A 19,669-nucleotide genomic window follows, 5' to 3' on the forward strand; every position below is an offset into this window, starting at 1 on the left:
TGGGCGGTCTGTGTGAACAAGTCCTCCAGGTAATCCCGATAAAGCTCCAGTATAAGACCCACTGGCTTGGCTAGACTAGTGTGATCTACCAATAACTATCCCCGGCTCCCAGCCAGACAGGAGAAGGGGTCAGGGCTAAGGCAGGGAGGGTGTGGAGGGGAGCAGGGGTTCCCCCTGGAAGGCTGCCATTATTTCCAATTCTTTCTACACTCCATTTGGACCTCCCTGGTGGCTCAGATGGTAAGGCGTCTGCCTACAATGCGGGAGACCTGGGTTCGATCCCTGGGTTGGGAAGATCTCCTGGAGAAGGAAACGGCAACCCACTCACTCTAGTATTCTTGCTTGGAAAATCCCATGGACGGAGGAGCCTGATAGGCTGCAGTCCATGGGGTCGCAAAGAGTCGGACACGACTGAGCAACTTCACTTTCTACACTCCAACCTTAAAGGCATTAGAAATTTCGAGTCCCATTTGAATCTCGATGGCCCTCGCCATATTGCCAAAGGTTGCCAGATATAGATAAATGGCACAAGTCTACTCCACTGACGTCCCTGCTGGCTCAGACGGTAAAAGCTTCTGCCTGCAACCCCTGGAAGGGGAAGATCCCCTGGAGAAGGAAATGGCAACCCACTCCAGTACTCTTGCCTGGAAAATCCCATGGGTGGAGAAGCCTGGTAGGCTACAATCCACGGGGTCACAAAGGGTCGGACACGACTGAGCGACTTCACTTTCTTTCCATTCCACTGACAGAACCAAGGTGTCCGGCATCCACACTGAAGGGCGAGAATGAAATTCATGCTGTCCTGTGCATGATGACCTCTCACAGGAATGCAGGTGACTGTGTTATATTTGGGTGTGATTGTCCCTTAACAATGTAAGCCTGCCAGGTCAGTGCAATGTGATCGCCCCTGAAAGGCCAGGTCATGCCTGTATCAGCCACCTGGGAGAAGTACGGGTCCCTGAGGGGCTGGGCTGTAGGAAAGCAGAAGGGACTCAGTTTCTGTCTTGTGTCAGGACTAAATTATTCAAATGGCAGTCTAGAGATCACTGGCATTAGAAGGCCTCAGATTTTTAAAATGCAGATTTCTGAGCTCTACCCAGGACCTACTTAATCTGATTCTCCTGGATTGAAGCTAGGAATTTGCATTTTAACAACAACAAAACCCCCCAGGCATCTCTTAAACTCCCTGAAAAGGTGACTAAATGGCCTTGGGCACAAGAAGATCACAGAGCAGGCCCAGGCTCTGATAGGCTGGGGTTCACATGGAGGCAGCTGGGAGGGGAAGGGGCTTTAAGACCCCAAGAATCACCACTTACACACCCACATTAGAGGTTCTCAACTCTGCTGCATGCTAGAATCTCCTGGAATGCTTGCAAAGGCAGATTCCCAGGCCCTCGCAGACTCTCTGAATCTGACTTTCCAGAAGAGAGGCAGGGAATCCAGGCACACACCACCCACAACCCAGGGGACTCTACCATCAGGCTAGAGTGGGAAACTCTGATCCCAGATCTCATCTCTGGGTTCTGGGAACTCTGTGCTCATTTCCCTTTTGTCCTCCTGAACCTGGAGTAAACTGTTGGTTTAAAGGGCCAGCCTGACCTTAGCAAAGCTCCAGGGACTCCCAGAAGGATTTGCTACCACCCAGCATCTTGCCAGCATCTTGAGGGGACACAGCTCCTCCGAGGCCCGTGTAGGGTGATGTAAAGGCCTTGAGAGCCTCAAGGACAGGTGTCCTCGGACACAGGTTGAGGCTGTGAGTTCAGATGCCCAACCCTGCAAATTCTTCACAAGCATAGCTTGAGTTTCAGGGAGCTCAAATGGGAAGCAAAGGTTATTCTTTCCTGAGGGGCGGTTCTTAGAGAGACAAAGGAGGAGCCCAGGATGGGTGAAGGTGGTATACTCAGTCATTAGCAGAGCTGACACCAAAAACTCAGACCTTATATCCCTTACGTACCAGCTCTGAATTCACTGGCCCATCACTCAAGGCTATTACTCCAAGACACCTGCACCCAGATCCAGCACATTTGTCCATGAAACTCTTATCAACTGCTTGATTCCCAATGACACAGTCCTAAGAGTTCATAATTCAGAGGAAAATATAAACATTGTGTATCATACGGTGACGTGTGTCCTCAGTCACTCAGCTGTGTCCGACTCTTTACGACCCCGTGGACTGTAGTCCACCAGGCTCCTCTGTCCATGGAATTTTCTGGACAAAAATACTGGAGTACATGGCCATTTCTTACCCCAGGGTACTCCAGGGGATCTTCCCGATGCCAGAATCAAATCCGAGTTTCCTGCATCTCCTGTATTGGCAGGCAGATTCTTTACCACTGAGCCACCTGGGAAGCCCTACACTAAACGGTTATACATGCATATAATTGAAGTATGAACCATGTCCCTTTTCAAAGCTTAACCTGCGGGATTCTGGGCGGTCTCACAGCATTTATCAAATGTGTAGAGGGTCTTTTTGTTTTTTGGGTGTGTGTGCCTTTACAATTTGGAGCAAAGATTGTAGGAGAAGAAAGCAGGGATTCTCAGGCAGACTGAGTGTCAAACACTGCCTTTACATGACCTGTAACCCTCAGAAAGACACATTAAGATTGAAACCTCATCATCCCCATGTCCCAAAGATGGCTGGTCAGTGAAGGCAGGTCCTGCTTCTAACCCCCAGAACTCGAGATCCTCATCTTCAAGGAAAGCAAGCCCCAGGGAAAGGGTCTGAGGACTGAATCTGAGGAACGGCAATCCATCACCACCACCCCTGTCAGACAGATCCAGAGGCCACTCAGGGAACTGAGGTTGAAAACAGACCCCCAGTTCTGTCTCCAAGATGCTCCCTTCTGCATGGGGAGACAAAGTGGTGTGGTTAGGAAGACAGGCTTTGGTCTCAGACAGACAGTTTATACTAAGCTCTCTTGCTTACTACTGTTTAATCACAGGCAAGGAATTAAATCAGAGCCTCAGTTTCCTTAGGTATAAAATGGAGCAGTAAAACACCTAAGTCATGGATTTCTTTAGAAGATTAAATGAGATAATGCATATAAAGCACTTTACACGGTGCCTGACATACAGTAACGGCTCGATAACATTTTTTCCAAAGTCTGTGATCAAGCCTAAGAATCATTTCCTAGTTAGCAGAGAGCCCTGTCACCAAGTCCAACTCTCTATCAAGAAAATAAGGCTTGTGTTTTTCTGCAATGTGGGAGACCTGGGTTCGATCCCTGGGTCGGGAATATCCCCTGGAGAAGGAAATGGCAACCCACCCCAGTACTCTTGCCTGGAAAATTCCATGGACGGAGGAGCCTGGTAGGATACAGTCCATGAGATCGCAAAGAGTCGGACACGACTGAATGACTTCACCCACTTTTCTGACTATAACGAAATGTGTGCAAACCACCAGATTAGTTCAACTCCTTCTCATTGGGATTGCCCCAGGCTTTTGAGAAAAATGTTAAGAAATTCTATTTTTTTTTCAACTGTACCTTTTTAATATAATGTCATCCCTACAAATGAGATTCTTCTCCTTCCCCCAAATATGTTGCCGTTGCTGTTTGGACTCATTTTGTAACATCTGTGTCCTTTGTCATGTGCAACCACTGGTTTCTGCTCTACTAACTTAGTTTAGGGCTAATGATTAGACAGAGATTTACCGTAAGCCCATAAGTCTCCCTGCTTTGCTGAGGACCTCTTTGTATTCATTGGGATTCGCCTGTGATGCTTCAGCAAGGTGGTACCAACTCTGCCCTAGCCTTCACTTTCCTCTTACACAGAGCTTCACATGCAGCCAGAGGCGAGACTTTAGCACTTCCCTGGGTCTTTCTGGGCATGTGCACAACTCTGGGCATGCAGATTTCTAGACTGCTAAGAATATGTCAGAGGTTTCCAAAGCCCCCTGGCTATCTCATTCTCCAGATTTTCCTTTCAAGATCTTTGGCCAGCCTCTTGATGACCCCAACCGGTATTGTAACCTCAGACAGATGTGATGTTAAATAGTGACTGCTTTTAATAAATACCCTGGACATAGTGCTTTCCCATTGAGAAAACTCGGAGTCAAGTCAAATATAGGCAAATCCTCTGAATGGAGCCTTTCCAGTGAAACGGAAGTCAAATAAACAGTGAGCTAGGGATGGGACTTTGTTGGGGAGGGGGGACCTCCAAAATTGTTTGGCCCCCTCCAGCGGCTATGAGGTTGCGAGTTTTCACAGCTATCATGTCTGGGAAGCTGGTTTTCAAGGCTACCACGGAGTCTGGAGGGGAGGATTGGAATAGGACAAGTTTAAACACAAAGCTTGCTACTTTACCATTATTTAGCCATTTGCCTTGAACAGCTGCTCGTTGGGTTAAGCCTTTAGTCAAGAACCCTGAAATAAGCGATGCTGATAATCTCTGCCAGTGTTTTTGTTTTCATGGAGGATCAGAAGATCTACAGTCCTCACTCCACCATCCCAGAAGTGTTAACCCATTTTTTTTCTCTGTTATCATTTAACCAGATAGATAAGGAAGAGTATCCAGAACCACAGAATTAGCACCATTCTGCCAGACTGAAGACCGTAGATGCAGCCAGCTGTGCAAGATGGAAGGAAAAGAAGGCGCTTTGCCCCGCAGCATGGCCCAGAGCCAAGCCCATATCAAACAGCACTGCTCCTCGCACATTTTGTTATTTCTTACTTTCACAGGTCAGTGACCTGGCCCTGCCAACAGCCTCTAGCGCTGAAGACTGAAACCTCTGGAATGAGGCCACTGCCTGGTTAATACCACCATCACCATCCTCACTCACAGAAGATACTTATTAAGTGGTTATCTGCCCTAGAATTCCACGGTAGGTCTCAAATGCCCTGTTGTCAGACACAGTAAGGTTTATAGTGGTCAAGGGCTGATGCACTCAAGATGTTTAATTCTAGGGAAAAGGGAAAACTTCTTAGAAGCATGGAATCCTGAGTCTGGAAGGGAACCAAAAGATCATCACATTTCAGTTCAGTTCAGTTCAATTGCTCAGTCGTGTCCGACTCTTTGTGACCCCGTGGCCTGCAGCACGCCAGGCCTCCCTGTCCATCACCAACTCCCAGAGTTCACCCAAACCCATGTCCATTGAATTAGTGATGCCATGCAACCATCTCATCCTCTGTTGTCCTATTCTCCCACCTTCAATCTCTCCCAGCATCAGTCTCTTCTAATGAGTCAGTTCTTCACATCAGGTGGCCAAAGTTTCACTATCGTGTTTCACCACCCATCTATAGGCTGATATTCCCCACAATATCCCCACTAAGTGGCTGGTTCCACATACACTTGAATATCTCTCAGTGGTGAGCAACTCCACTTTATCACCATTTTAATCACTTTATCACCATTTTTACCTTTAGTTGGCCACCCTGAGAATTAGAAACTTTGTTTTGTGAATGAATGCAGAGACACACTCAGAATCGAGCAGGTGGAGAGAGGAGGACTGGAGACCACAGACCCTGAAGACTGACATGGATTCCTGGGGCTGTTCACCTAACCGATTCACATGCCTGGAAACCAGGGGGGCCTCTCTACTGATGATACCACCTCTTAGCTAACGCCTCAGCAGGTAAACACTTTAATTCAGGTAAAGGGTGTTGATAAGCTTAAAATGTTAAGTTGCTTCAGTCATGTCCAACCCTGTGGGACCCCACAGACAGCAGCCCACCAGGCTCCCCTGTCCCTGGGATTCTCCAGGCAAGAACCCTGGAGTGGGTTGCCATTTCCTTTTCCAAAGCATGAGAGTGCAATGTGAAAGTGAAGTCGCTCAGTCGTGCCCAACTCTTCGAGACCCCACGGACTGTAGCCGACCTGGCTCCTCCGTCCATGGGATTTTCCAGGCAAGAGTACTGGAGTGGGTTGCCATTCCCTGGCAAAATTCAAGGATGGAGTACAGGCAATCATGAATCAGGCTTTGGAGTCTGACAAATCTGTGTTTGAATCCTGGCTCTGCTCTTTGAAAGCTGTGTGTTCTTGAGGTATTACCTAACCTCTCTGAGTTTGTTTCCTCATCTGTTAAAATGGGAAAAATGATACCACTTACCACACACTGGTGTGGTGGGAGTTAAACAAAAAAATCTTGGCACATAGTAAATGTTATATTGTTGAAAGACACATGGTTTCGGAGCCTAGAGAAAACCTAAGGGTATAGCCAAGTCATTGGAAAAGACCCTGATGCTGGGAAGGAGGAGGAGAAGGGGATGACAGAGGGTGAAATGGTTGGATGGCATCACCGACTCGATGGACATGAGTTTGAGCAGGCTCCAGGAGACAGTGAAGGACAGAGAAGCCTGGCATGCTGCAGTCCGTGAGGTTGAACACGACTGAGCGACTGAACAATAGCCAGCTGGGATTTCACTAAGAGTAAGTCATGTCAAACCAATCTCACATCTTTTTTCTTCTGGTTATTGAGCATGATTTCCTTTCATGATTTTAATCCCATCAAACGGGAGGGTTAAATGGGCAGAGTGGATAGCAGTAGAGTTGTGTGGATCTGTAAAGACACCTTTAATGGAATGCCCTGAGGTTGTGTCCTAGCCTAGGCCTAGGACAACATCACCATTAATCATTAGAAAGAAGATACTACAAACACCTTGCTGGAAAGGTGAGCCGATATGCCAGCAGAAAGATGGACATTTATCTTACCAAAGCCAAGAAAATTACATGAAATGTGGATGTTGTCTTCCATTCAGGTAGAAAAGAAGCCAAGTTAGAAGATGAAGGATTGGCTGGGGCGTGATTCACATAGTAAGACTCACGTAAACATCCGTCCATACGCTCATTCACTCACCCATCTAACAACTGTTGGAGTACCTACTCCAGGCTACAGTACCTCCTACTGCTGATGAATTATACAGGTAAAAAAACATCAATCTCTACTCTCAGGGAGTTCCTACTTTGTGGGAAAAGAGATCTGGAAATGACTTATCCTGTCTGACTCTTTGCGACCTCATGGACTGTAGCCCACCAGGCTCCTCCGACCACGGGATTTTCCAGGCAAGAGTACTGGAGTGGGTTGCCATTTCCTTCTCCAAAGATGTACTAAGAAAATGAAGTCGCTCAGTCATGTCCAACTCTTTGCGACCCCATGGACTGTAGCCTACCAGGCTCGTCCATCCATGGGATTCTCCAGGCAAGAATACTGGAGTGGGTTGCCATTTCCTTCTCTAGGAGATCTTCCCAACTCAGAGATCGAACCTGGGTCTCCCGCGTTGCAGGCAGATGCTTTACCCTCTGAGCCACCAGGGAAGCTCACAAAGCTACAAGCTTCCCTTGCAGCTCAGTCGGTAAAGAATCTGCCTGCAGTGCAGGAGACCTGGGTTCGATCCCTGGATTGGGAAGATCCCCTGGAGAAGGAAATGGCAACCCACTCCAGTATCATTGCCTGGAAAATCTCATGGACAGAGAAGCCTGGTGAGCTGCAGTCCATGGGGTCGCAGAGTTGGGCACAACTGAGCGACTAACACTTACTAAAAGATGTACTAAGAATAGCACAATAAACGGTCACCTGATACTGCTTTAGGTCTTCCCTGGTGGCTCAGAGGGTAAAGCGTCTGCCTGCAATGCAGGAGACCCGGGTTCAATCCCTGGGTCAGGAAGATCCCCTGGAAAAGGAAATGGCAACCCATTCGAGCACTCTTGCCTGGAAAATCCCATGGACGGAGAAGCCTGGTAGGCTATGACTGAGGCTAAGCCTAGTAGGACACAACTGAGCAACTTCACTTTCTTTCTAATACTGCTTTATAGCAGACATACTTGGATGAGACTTGGAGGATCAGCAGGCACGTTTCCAAGTGACTTGACAGGGATGGTTTCCTAGGTAAACTTAAAGGAACAGGGAAGCCTCTGAGGCACAGCTGGCTCTTCTGCTTAACCCTAAACGATGACTTTACATATACATTTGGGATCTGGAAACAGGAAGATGCACAGAAACCTCAGGTCTCTTGTCTCAAATGCCCAGCTCCAGTACACCCCAGACACACGTGTATCATACCATAGGTGATGACTAGCAGCACAAAGTTGAGGTTTTTGAAGAATCGGATGATGGAACTTAAGTACGAAGCATCAGTAGACGCCAAGGCGTAGCTCAGGGACTGGGCCCTGCTGGGGGGATGTTTAGGCTTCTCTTTGAACACTGAAAGGAAAAAAACAGAGATCATTGCAAGTCCCCTGGTCCTACTCCTGCAGAGCTGCCACATGGATAAGCGCTGACTCCCTCATCTGAGAAGGGGCTCAGACTCCAAAAGGAAATATTAATTATTTGATTAAATCCTCTAGAGTCTCCTCTCTTGAAGCTGCATCTCACTGCCTGTGGCTGAGGGGCTGGCCCTTTGATTACTTTTTCTTAATGACCTTTGGACAGCTGCGATCATTGGACTTTCCAGGCAGTGCTCAAGGATAAAGGAGTCCTGTAATAAATGGCAATACCAAAGGGCAGAGCACTGAAAAATCCCATAGTAACCAGTGGACAGAAAGGAAATGAGAGCTGAGGCTCTGGGATTAGTGGGCCCAGATGAGGACTCAGCCCCAGAGCGCCTCCCGGGGAAAGGGCTGGGCTGCCCATGCTGAGCACAGAGCCTGGCACCTGCTGCCCATAAACACTCCCTGAGTAAGGGAATAGGAGCTGCTCCTATTGCAGAGACCTCGAGTCCCTCCCTAGTTTCCGAGTGTGAATCAGACATCTGCCTCCTGAGAAACCAGAGGACTAACACACGCTCCTGCAGGACTGGGCCTCTGATAGGAAGGACCGGGGAGGGACAGTGGGAAAACCGTTCTCCTTATGTTCTAGTTTCAGTACAGCTGGTACAGTCCATTTCACTGCACTGACTGCTGTTCAGTTCTCTGGGGGCCAGATCAGTTTAACCAGCTGTCTGCTTAAATTGGTCCCCTAGATGAGGCACCATCTTTACCCCCAGCCTCCATGTGAATGCTCCTGAAAGGTCAGGAGATGGTTTCCAGTTAGAGGAAGCTTTGGAAATGAGGTTTACTCTCTTGAACATCAAAGGTCTTCCCGCTCCACCCAGATAAATCTCCAGTCCAGACTTCAGAGCCTTGCTTCTTCCTTTCCGGAAATAGTCCTGGCCAACTTCCCCCACCCACTGGGAACCTCTCAATTATTGTCTGACCTGTTCACCTTCCCTTCTATCTGGGGAAAGAAATCAAGGCGAGAGATTTTTTTTTTTTTAAATCTTGGCAACCATAGCTGTTTGCTCAAGGATTGGGCAACCACAAACCACAATTTGGATAAGATTTTTCAGTTCTTTACTCAGTGAGCAATGGTCAGCGCTTGCTAGTATAATGTAAAGCAAAGAAAGGTCCCAACTCCAGGATCTCTGCAAAGGACCAGGCCCTCACCTGCTACAAACACAAGAATTTGGAGCTGAGCACATTATAATGCGAAACTTCAAGGCTGTCTGAGGATGTTCTTTCCTGTTCTCAACCACAGCCTCAAAGGAACACCTTTCTCACCTTTCCAGGAACACCAGGTTCTCCGTCCAGGAGATTCTGTGAACTCTGAAAAGCCCTTCCTCTCAGTGTGGACCCCAGGGAGGGAATGACACAGTGAGATCAGTTGGGGGAGGTCCATGATCATGATAGTGTTTGACTCTGGAGGTGAAGCCGGCAGGCAGGAAGGAGACCTTTAACGTGTATGGAGGAGTTTTCAAATATTAAATGAAAGCTGGTTAACCTTTAAAGACAATCGACTCACTGAAAACTTCTACACTCTTTATCACAGCGCATCTGATATTACTCAGATAATAAAAGATGATATAAATTATACTAACCAAACATCTCAGTGATTACGTATGTATACATGGAGTAATAGTAGTTCTCTGGGGCTGGTGCTTGGGATTAACTAATTCTAGGCTAAGTTAATGGTCATCCTTTGGTGTATGCTTTTTTGTATCTTCTAGATTTTTTCATAATGAGCATCATCCTTATACACATTTTTCAAAACATTTAAAAAATGTGGGCCCCAGGCACTCTCAGGTGAATATATGAGAGTTTCAGTGTTTGTGGGTGAATCCTGTTTGTTTTATTTCAGAAATGTAGATTATGGAGTTAGCATCTTAGGCTAGAATTCAATCTCTGCCACTTACTATCTAATCTTGAATAATTTCCTTATTTCAAGTCACTGTTTTCTCTTGGTTAAGAGATACTGGTACTAGGACCCCTCCCCCCGCCTCCAACTAGGAGTCAATGAGAACAGGTACACTCAGCACAGGGCCGGTGATATCATAAGTGCTCAGCAGAGTTGCATCAAGGGGATCAAGGCTGCCCATTAATTCTAATAAGGTCATACTGAGGAACTGGTAATTAAACTAATCTTGACTGAGCATCTAACAAAGCACACAGGACCAGTTAGTATTGTATGGGCAGCAACTCCTCTGGCTAAAACATTTGAAGACCGCTGGAAGCTTGGCTTCCAGTTTCTAGAGACATGTTTTATAAAATACACGATACCTAGAATATTCACAAGGTCCTCACCCAAGTCAGTAGGACCTCCCTGCCTCCCCGCACCCCATGGGTCTATCAGTGACCTTACCTATGATGACAAGGATGAAAAGCAGAGTGGCCACACCTGCGATTATGTAAAACATGATGCTGATGTGGTAGGCAAGCTTGTCCTGGTCTTTGATGTTGGGTACCAAGACGGGAGGGACCAAGAACCCAATGGCAATTCCTAGCTATAGAAGACAGAGACAATCAATTGTAGTATCAATAGCCAAGAGGCACACGTTTAAGAGACTCCCCATAAGAAACAATCCTCAACTTCCAGTCCTTAAAACCCAGACAGGGGTTGCTTCCCACTCAAGACACCACAGGTCTTTCTTTTGATTGACAGCTGAACGCACACACACCCTTGACTACCACCACTATCAATGGTGGTTTAGTTGCTAAGTTGTGTCCGACTCTTGTGATCACATGGACTGTAGCCTGCCAGGCTCCTCTGTCCATGGGATTCTCCAAGCAAGAATCCTGGAGTAGGTTGACTTTTCCTTCTCCAAGGGATATTCCCGACCCAGGAATCGATCCCAGGTCTCCTGCATTGCAGGCAGATTCTTTACTGACTGAGCTACGAGGGAACCACTGAAAAATATTGTAGTTGGGGTTCTCATTGCAGGTGACTTTCTTTTCTAACAACAAATTAATGAAGAACAGTTTTTATACTCCCTTCTCTATGGTAAAGTAAAACAATGCTAGTTTTGCCTTTGGTTCCAGTTAAATTCTTGATTTCACTGATTGATCTGTAGGGTCATTGACCTATAGTTAACCTGTAGCTGAGAGACCAGCTGAGGGATAAATTCTATACACTACAACTCCAAGAACTTGCATTCAGTGAGACATGGAAGCCAAACATTGTGACCACACTGACAAACTTAAGTGTTTAAGTTCACTCTGTAACTTGTCATTTAGAAAGCACCTGTGGTGTGAATTCACAGAACTGCATAAACTTATATACACAGGACATAGGCATATGAAAACTGGCTATAAACACACACATACACACACATACTCACATACCCCAACAAATTGAAACATCTCATATCAGCACTGCAGTTCTAACTTCAGGGACCTAACAGTTGAGTATTTCTGACAGCAGAAACACCGTGATTCAGGAGTGACCAGCTGTGATACAATGCCCCAAACCCTTCTGCCACATGAAATACAAAGGTGGAAATTGGAAAATAGCCTGAAAACTCATGCAAGATTCAAATTCTAGAATTGAGAGAAGCTAACTCTTTTGTGTTAAAGTACCACTGCTCCTTTGTGAATCTGAAAGCAACTGCAGGGAGAGTAGCAATTTGCTTTCAGGCCAATTACAACATCATTAACCACTAATGCACTCATCATTCCAGTTGGTTTTCTAGCCTGTCAATTATAGCCACTCAAGGTAGTCACTAATGATTCTTAGCTCTGAAATAGTCTCAAAAGTCATCATCAACAGGTTCAGAGTAGCATTCTTCCAGTGCGTACTGTACACAATCAACAAGTCAAACTGATCTTTTAAGCACCTGCTTTTTGAAATGTATTCTGCTAGATTTCCGAGAGAGTACAGAGACGTATATGGCAGAGTACTGCTTCAAGGAGCTTTATAATCTAGTGGGGGCAGGGAGAAATAAAAGAAAGATACAAAAGGTAACACAAATGGAGATATTTGTGGGTTGAAGTGATTGAACAATCGTTCCAGACCAAATAGAGGTTCAGTGACTTGTTCAGGGTCACACAGAGTTGAGAAACCAGATCTCCTGGCATCTCTAAGACGTGCCTCCTTCATGGGGCCTAGATTGCCCTTCAGGGCTAAAAGTCATGAGAAAAGTCCAAGTGAGCAGGCTCCTCCATGAGAGAAGGTATTTCATGTCCTTAGAGCTTTATCTGATCCTCACTTACATTAATCTATCAGAGTTGAGTCCCGCTTCTTAACTGCTGGTCTCCAAGATGTTGAGGGTAAAAAACAGCCAAGGATAGAGGGGCAAATGTACCCTTCACAGCTGGGAAGCTGGGCCACTGCACGCCCTCTCTGGTTTCCTAAGCACTTTGAAGTTGCAGATCTAGCAGTCAAACAGGATGCCAGAGGGTCCCTTTGCCAAGAATGAGGGAAGATATGGGACATCACTCAAGGTTCTGGGATTCTCTCATTCTCAAAAGGACCTTGATGGAGGGGGACCTACTGCCCAGTGATCTTCTGCCTCCAGAGGGAGGTCCTCCCAGCTGGGTCCCCGCTGCACACTTGAGCCCTCAGAGGCCCCACTCCATCCTCTGTCCACACTCCGTCCACACTCTAAGCCTGAATGAGTGCTTTTCCAGCCTCAGGATGGGGCAGTCAGCTTAAGGGCCCGAGGCAGCCCTGGCCAGGTGGCAAGGCTGTCCCACAGGGACCTTTCTCTAGGAGGATGTCGGCTTTGGTGGTACTTTCATACCCAGTGTGAAAATTCAGACACAGGGATTGCACTGCAAGCTGCTGCCTCTTCTGCTTTTCAGAACATTTTTTTCCCCCTGCTTTTTGAAAGCTGTGCTCAGTGAGTGTGCAGAGCCCTATACCCAGCTCCTAGATCCAGAGTCTGTGCCTTAGCAGAAAGTCAGTCATGTTGGCTGGCTGGGTGGATGGACAGATGGATACTGGTAGAAGGTCTTATCTACACAAAGCTGGTAGAATCACACAGGTCTGCCCACTAATGACCATGTTCTTTCTACAAACCATGCTGTACTTCCAGTGGTAACGGAAGAAAATGGGTGTGGGGGTGTGGGCGGGAAGAGGGTAGGATCCTGACTAGCTTTTGAGCATCTACTAGGCCCTGGGCATGTAATACAGCTTATCTTTTTCACTTAGCCCATGAAGTCTTACAACAAAGACAAAAATGAGAGACTGGTCAGTGCGCAGCCAGCATCACACCGACTGGTAGTGTAAGAGCCAGGCTCCCAAACCAGCTCTGTCCGACTCTGGGCCCAGCTCACCTCCCGCCTCCCAGGAACTGTCGCTGCTGCAGCGTCAGTCAGCCTAGAAGCCTGTGTCTTCACTCCTTTGAGTTCTGTCACCCACTCGACAGGACACCCACCAGGGCAAAAACCAGAGACCTGCAGCCCTAGTGAGGCCAAGAAATGTGAAGAACTGAGAGAATGCTGCTCCCAAGGGGTAGGAGCCTCATCTTTTCCATGCTCACAAAAAAAGCAAAGCCCCACACCATGAGTGTAAAGGATTAAAAATCACTGCTTAAAAAAAAAAAAATCACTGCTAACTTGTTCTGGCTTGCCCTTTGCCCCAGCATTTGTTCTCGTTTTATCCTCCTCAAATAGTCCTGGGCAAAGTACACAACTCACAGACAAACCCAGTCACAGTCTCCACCCTTCAGAGCCTAGGAGCCTAATTACAATGGTGCACTTTGCCCCAGAGGAAGACGTTTAATCCAAACGGGGTAAACGAGGGATGGAGATGCAGACAGCAAAGATACTCTATTTTTATCTTTGATTTGATTTCACCCTTTCTGCAAACGCAAGGGTGCCATCTAAACCCTGTTGGCAAGAGCTGCGATCTTGAGCACTTGCAGAGCAAATGTCCTAGTTAAAAACACGCCTGTGCAGCCCGAGGGCTTCGGGTGACAGGAGGAAGCCATACTTGCATCATGCATCACTTGTCATTCCGGCTCACGCACTTGGCAGAGCAAAAATTAATCCAGAAACCACGAGGCTGCATGTGGGGCAAGACGTCCACACTTAAGCCACTACACAGCACAGCACATGTGTTACGTTTGCTCTGAGACCCACAGAACCACCGTCCCCATCACCATCCACATGGGGCACTCAGAAAAGCCCAAGTCAGACTGAGTCAGAACCCAGGCCCAAAGCTGCCCCGAGAGCCGCCTGGTCATGGACATACCCAGACCATCCGAGGAAGACCCTGGGGCTTTCGCAAAAGGCAGGGAGCTCTGTGTCAACACCATGGTGAGGGCTCAGTGCTACCGGAACTGGGACGGACCACTGATCCCCATCTGAACCCTCTGCCAGGGTCGCAGGCACCTCATCCTCCAGACTCCAGGTCAGGAGGGTGCCGCTCCTCTTGGTAGGAGGCAACCACATCAGCAAGCAGGTTCTCACCCACCAAACCTCATTCCTCCTTAGCCCTTTCCTCCCCCAGGCAGACCGGCTGATCAGAGAAAGCCGGACCCACTCTCAGCCCCACGGCTAGGCCCCCGCTGCCTCATTCCTCCCCTTTGGCCACAGTCACCAGATCAGGACAACATATCTCTTGGATTTCAGGGCTCCCAAGAGCCAGCTCCCTGGGACCAAGGATCAGAAATGTCCCCTTACTGGGTCAGAAGTTTCCCTGCAGCAGAAGCCCCGGGCTTGACGGCTCCCTTCCAACTTGGTCTCCTTATGTCTTCACCAGGAATCACCTTGCTCCCCAAGGAGCTCACACCCATGAGGTTCATTTTAAGAGGGAACGTTGTTCATTTCAAAGCAAACGTCTCCCCCTTCCTCCTTTTACCCCAATGTCCCTCTGACTTGCCACCACTCTATACAGCGGTGAAGGGCTTAGGCTCCGGGGTCAGAAAGGTCTGAGCTCACAGCCCAGCTCTGCCAGTCACTAGAAGGCTGACGTTGACATGGTATTTCCCTTCATTTCGCCTGTTTCCTAGCCCACAGGAAGGTACTGTACTGCCTAGTTCATACCCCCTAGCTCAGGGGGCTGCTCTGGGGACTAGTGGGCCCCTCTGAATGGACTTCCCAGCAGGATGCTCTATGTCAGGAGGGTTCACTCCCTTCCCACCCGCCACGCTCTCCCACAGCGACAGGCCTGGGAGGAGAGGCCACCTGGACAAACAAGACGTGCTCGGTTGACCGACGCAGCCGCTCAGCCACCTACCCTGGTTCTCCTCTTCATCCTTCTCTGCTCCTTCTCTCTGCCTCTCTCATCTCCCGGGGGCCCTGGCCTCTGCCTTCTCACATCCATGCTGTCTGGACCCTCCCCGGCCTCCTGGGATCCCCACTTTGCCTCTGTGTCCCTTTCAGGCGATGTGACCTCTCCCCCAGCAGCTTGCACAGTGTGTTCAGAAGCGCCTTCCTCAGCACTGTTCTGACCATGGGGTCCAGCTCAAGGACCCTCAAGGAGCCAGCCCTCTCCCAGGGAGGACGACGTCCACACCCCTCAGCCTGACATTCCTGTCTTTCTTCACCTCCAGTCTCATCTCCATCTGCTTCTCTGGATGTCCCCGGATTGGATGATTCACAGGTCCAATGCTTCATCATCTCTATCCCAGCAGATTCCTTGCTGGCAAATGTCTCCCTCCTCAAACCTTTTAGAGCCCAGCTCACTCTCAGTTCCTTCTCTGAGTTCTTGATTATTTCAGAGAGGGCTGGCTTCCTTGACCCAACCCCTTGAATCCTTTAAATTTCACCCCTTCTTCTGACATTAGTCTGCTGCCTGGTAAACAGGACAGGGGGTTATTCGATAAATGGGCATTAAACGAAAGGGCTGCAGTTTACTGGCATGTCAAGAAACGTCACTTCCTTTCCAGACTAGCTGTGAACCCAGACCCGGGGAATGATGTGGTTGGAAACTTAAAACTGACTAGACAAGGCTCTTAGAGAAAGTGTGATTTTTAAAATAACAGAAGTGAAGGTTCCTTTTAAATTAGCACCACATGAGAGATAAATCTGGGTTCAATCTAGATTGCCATACACCAGGTTTGCTTAAAACTGATCAACCCCCACGAGCAATCTTAAAGTGCACAGCCGATGCCACCCCCACAAGGCTGTTTTTATGCAATGGGTGATCACAAACAGGTGTGTATCTACACACGTCTGCACACATTAGTGGTGATCTTCATGATCTATTAATCATTACAGATTAATCAGAAACTAGAGGTCACAGAGAACAACAGTTGAGAAGAATAAACATAGACAAACATATGAAAGTGTTCTTTCATAAAGGGCCATGTAAGTCCATACAGAGTTTATGGGCACTAAAGTGACAGCGTTAGCTCTTTGCCACCCTATGGACTGTAGCCCATCAGGTTCCTCTATCCATGGAATTTTCCAGGCAAGAATACTGGAGTGGGCTGCCATTTCCTTCTCCAGGGAATCTTCCTCACCCAAGGATCGAACCCGGGCCTCCCACACTGCAAGCAGATTCTTTACCGTCTGAGCCACCAGGGAAGCACCAAAAGGTGCTACAAAAAGCAGTATGTCAACTTTCCTTCCCATACACTCAAACCCACCCACTCCTGGGCTGCATGTCTGGACTCTGGCACCTCAGACGTGGACAGCAGGGCCACCCGCAGGGAGGCCGCCAGCACACCCTGTGGACAAAACCCAGAAGTGACTTCAGCATTCAAGGCCCATCCCTACACACTGCTGTGCTCATTTAAACACCACAAAGTGGTGCTGCTGAGGCAAGTCGGCACACTCAATACAAAATTCCGCTACTATTAATACCGCTCTCCCCGCTTGGCCAGGGGCACTCAGACCATTGTTTATACCTTAGCGAAAACACTACACCTCAGCGATCAAGGCATAACAATCTGGGCAAAATGATGCACAGAAAAGGCTCCGGGCCCCCAGGGCGGGGTGGCGCACTGCAGGAAAGCCCCCTTTGAGAGCCAGCAGGCTCAGAGGGCAGTCCTGGGACTGAGTCTTGGATGCCCGGGAAAGGAGCGAGGCAGCTGCTGGGCACAGCAACACTGAACTCGAACAACAGTTTACTCATGAGGACGGGCCACCCAGGACCACCTGGCAGCTCCTAGGAACACATCACAGTCAGCAATAATGTGCTCAAATGACTGTATTTTTTAAATTCCCAAATCCAAGCCCCTGGCTTCTTCTGAAAAAGCCAACTCGGGATTAAGGATGGAGCAGACCTTCAGGAACAAAAGCAATCTCATTGATTTGGGGACAAATCGCCCATGAAAGAGGTTTATGGATTTAAAAGGCTAAGCTTAGGTCCCTAAGAACTTGAGAAGCGGTGTCACAGCTGGTCAGACTCTAGACTCCCTTAGAACCCCCTCCCCTAATCACAGGGTTTGTCCTCAAATCTGTGATTGCCCTGGTGGCTTACATAACCTCGACGCTCTTGGATTTCCTCAGTCCTTCAGGTGGCGCTAGTGATGAAGAACCCGCCTGCCAACGCAGGACACATAAGAGCTATGGGTTTGATATCTGGGTCAGGAAGATCCCCTGGAGGAGGGCATGGTAACCTCCTCCAGTATTCTTGTCTGGAGAATCCCATGGACAGAGGAGCCTAGCAGGCCAAGAGTTGGACACGACTGAAGCAACTTAGCAGGCACTTGAGGAAAAGAGGTGAGGTGAAGGCAGGAGGAGCACCAGGGAAACCAGGATGGCCTGGAAGACTTGCCTCCCAGGGAAGGTCAGAAACTCCATCAAGGCTGGCTGACTGTGCTCGCCACGCCACAGCTGCCGGCCTGCTGCTGCTGCTGCTGCTAAGTCGCTTCAGCCGTGCCTGACTCTGTGCGACCCTAGAGATGGCAGCCCACCAGGCTCTGCTACTAAATGCTGTACCTATGTGCGCACACCCTCTTTTAATCCCTATTTATTGTTGTTGTTTTGCTTTTTATGCTGTTTTGGCTGTGCTGGGCTTTCCTTGTGACGTGTAGGCTTGGTTGCCCTGTGGTATATGGGATCCTAGTTCTCTGACCAGGGCTCGAACATGTTCCTTGCACTGGAAGGTGGATTCTTAACCACTCGGCCACCGAGGAAGTCCCCAAGTCTCTATTTTAAAACTGAGAAAACTAGCATTTAAGTAGCTTGTCCAAGGTCAAAGAACAGCAAGTGCTCTATGCTAGGCTTCAAGTTCAGGCCATGGGTACTAGAGTCCGTAGCCTTAACCATTTGGCCAGACATTCCAGTCCTAGCTGTTATTCAAAGCAGAAGGAATGAAATGAATACATAATGAGCACCCACTGTATGCTAGGCAGTTGCTAAATGATTTTTCACGCTATTTCCTTTAATGCCTTACAACAACTCCCTAAAGTCGACAAGATTATCTCTGGTTTGGTTTTTACAGAAGAGAAAACTATAACTTGCCCAAGGTCACCCAGCTTCTAATGGCAGAACTGAGATGTGAGCCCATGGCAATCTGATTCCAAGTCCCTTGACAAACTGGGCAAATTTCATGGAAGTAACTGCCTCAGAGACCTGATAACATCTCCAGTCTTACACGTACGATGCTATCACTCAAGCGCCTCCCATGAGTCTAGCTACTGGAGGAAGCAATCAGCAGATGTGGTTACAGCTACAGTCTGACTGTTTCCCACTTAGTCAGCCCCTATGGGGTTTCCTGTTCTTATATGCTTGACTTCTGATTGTCTTCCATGTAGGCTATTTGTCATCTTTCCAGCTAGATTTTAGCACCATGAGGACAGGGACACTGACAAACCTTTCCTTGTGTGACCCCTCCCCATGCCACACCAGCACTCTGCCAAGAACAGAGATGAGGCTCAGGAAATACCTTCTGAACAGAGAAGACTTTCAGAACTCCACAGCTCAAACCTAAATCAAGTATTGCCAGTCTCTGCTACAGCAAAGCAGCTGAGAAGAGTAGCAATTTGCTGAACTGCAAGAGTTGACCACCAAAAGAAAGCAGATGCAAGGTGGAATGACGTAGAGAAGACCCCCAATTTGGAGCTCCCCAAGATCAGACACGGGGGTCACTGGAATGTAGGCTGATCAACCATCCACCCTCAGACCTACACTTAAGATTTACTGAACACCCACTGTTATGAAGCACCACACTAAAAGGTAGGGGAGGAGATAAATGCAAGACAAAGAGCTTTACCAAGCTTCCAAGCAGCCAGCATGCCTTGATCTTGACATACAGCCTTGGGGATGGGTTTCCTCCTCACTATTGAGAGAGTGCAGGCAGCAGAGGTACCCTGGGCTCTAAGCAGAGAAGGTGCTAAGTTTAGGGGAGGGGTCTGAGTTCTACAGGGAAATTTTGATTAATTTTTTTCACAAAAGGCTTGCTTTTGTGTTTTTTTTTTTTTTAGCTCAGCTTCATATTTGTGCTGCTTTCAGTCATCACCTTGGAGGCTCCTGGTGCACACATGCCTCCTTTTAAGGGTGGCTGTTGCTCCTGAAATTGTGCTTGTGGTGGCATCAGCAAAGGCTCAGTCCTGGTCTAGGTGAGAGCCGCCTTTGCCCCCCTTTCCAG

General features: G+C 48.2%; 1 protein-coding gene across 1 annotated transcript in view; it reads right to left on the bottom strand.

Annotated features, from left to right (window-relative positions):
- Positions 1-19,669, bottom strand: part of LOC138072929 (heme transporter FLVCR2) — a 59,920-nt gene that overhangs the window by 19,917 nt on the left and 20,334 nt on the right. The window contains exons 2-3 of the mRNA XM_068964261.1: positions 10,550-10,691; positions 7,997-8,137 (exon numbers count right to left, since the gene is read on the bottom strand). Of these exons, the coding sequence (XP_068820362.1) occupies positions 7,997-8,137; positions 10,550-10,691 (283 nt within the window). The remainder of the gene's footprint in view (positions 1-7,996; positions 8,138-10,549; positions 10,692-19,669) is intronic.

Source organism: Capricornis sumatraensis, chromosome 2 (genome assembly GCF_032405125.1).
Source record: "Capricornis sumatraensis isolate serow.1 chromosome 2, serow.2, whole genome shotgun sequence".
Taxonomy (NCBI): domain Eukaryota; kingdom Metazoa; phylum Chordata; class Mammalia; order Artiodactyla; family Bovidae; genus Capricornis; species Capricornis sumatraensis.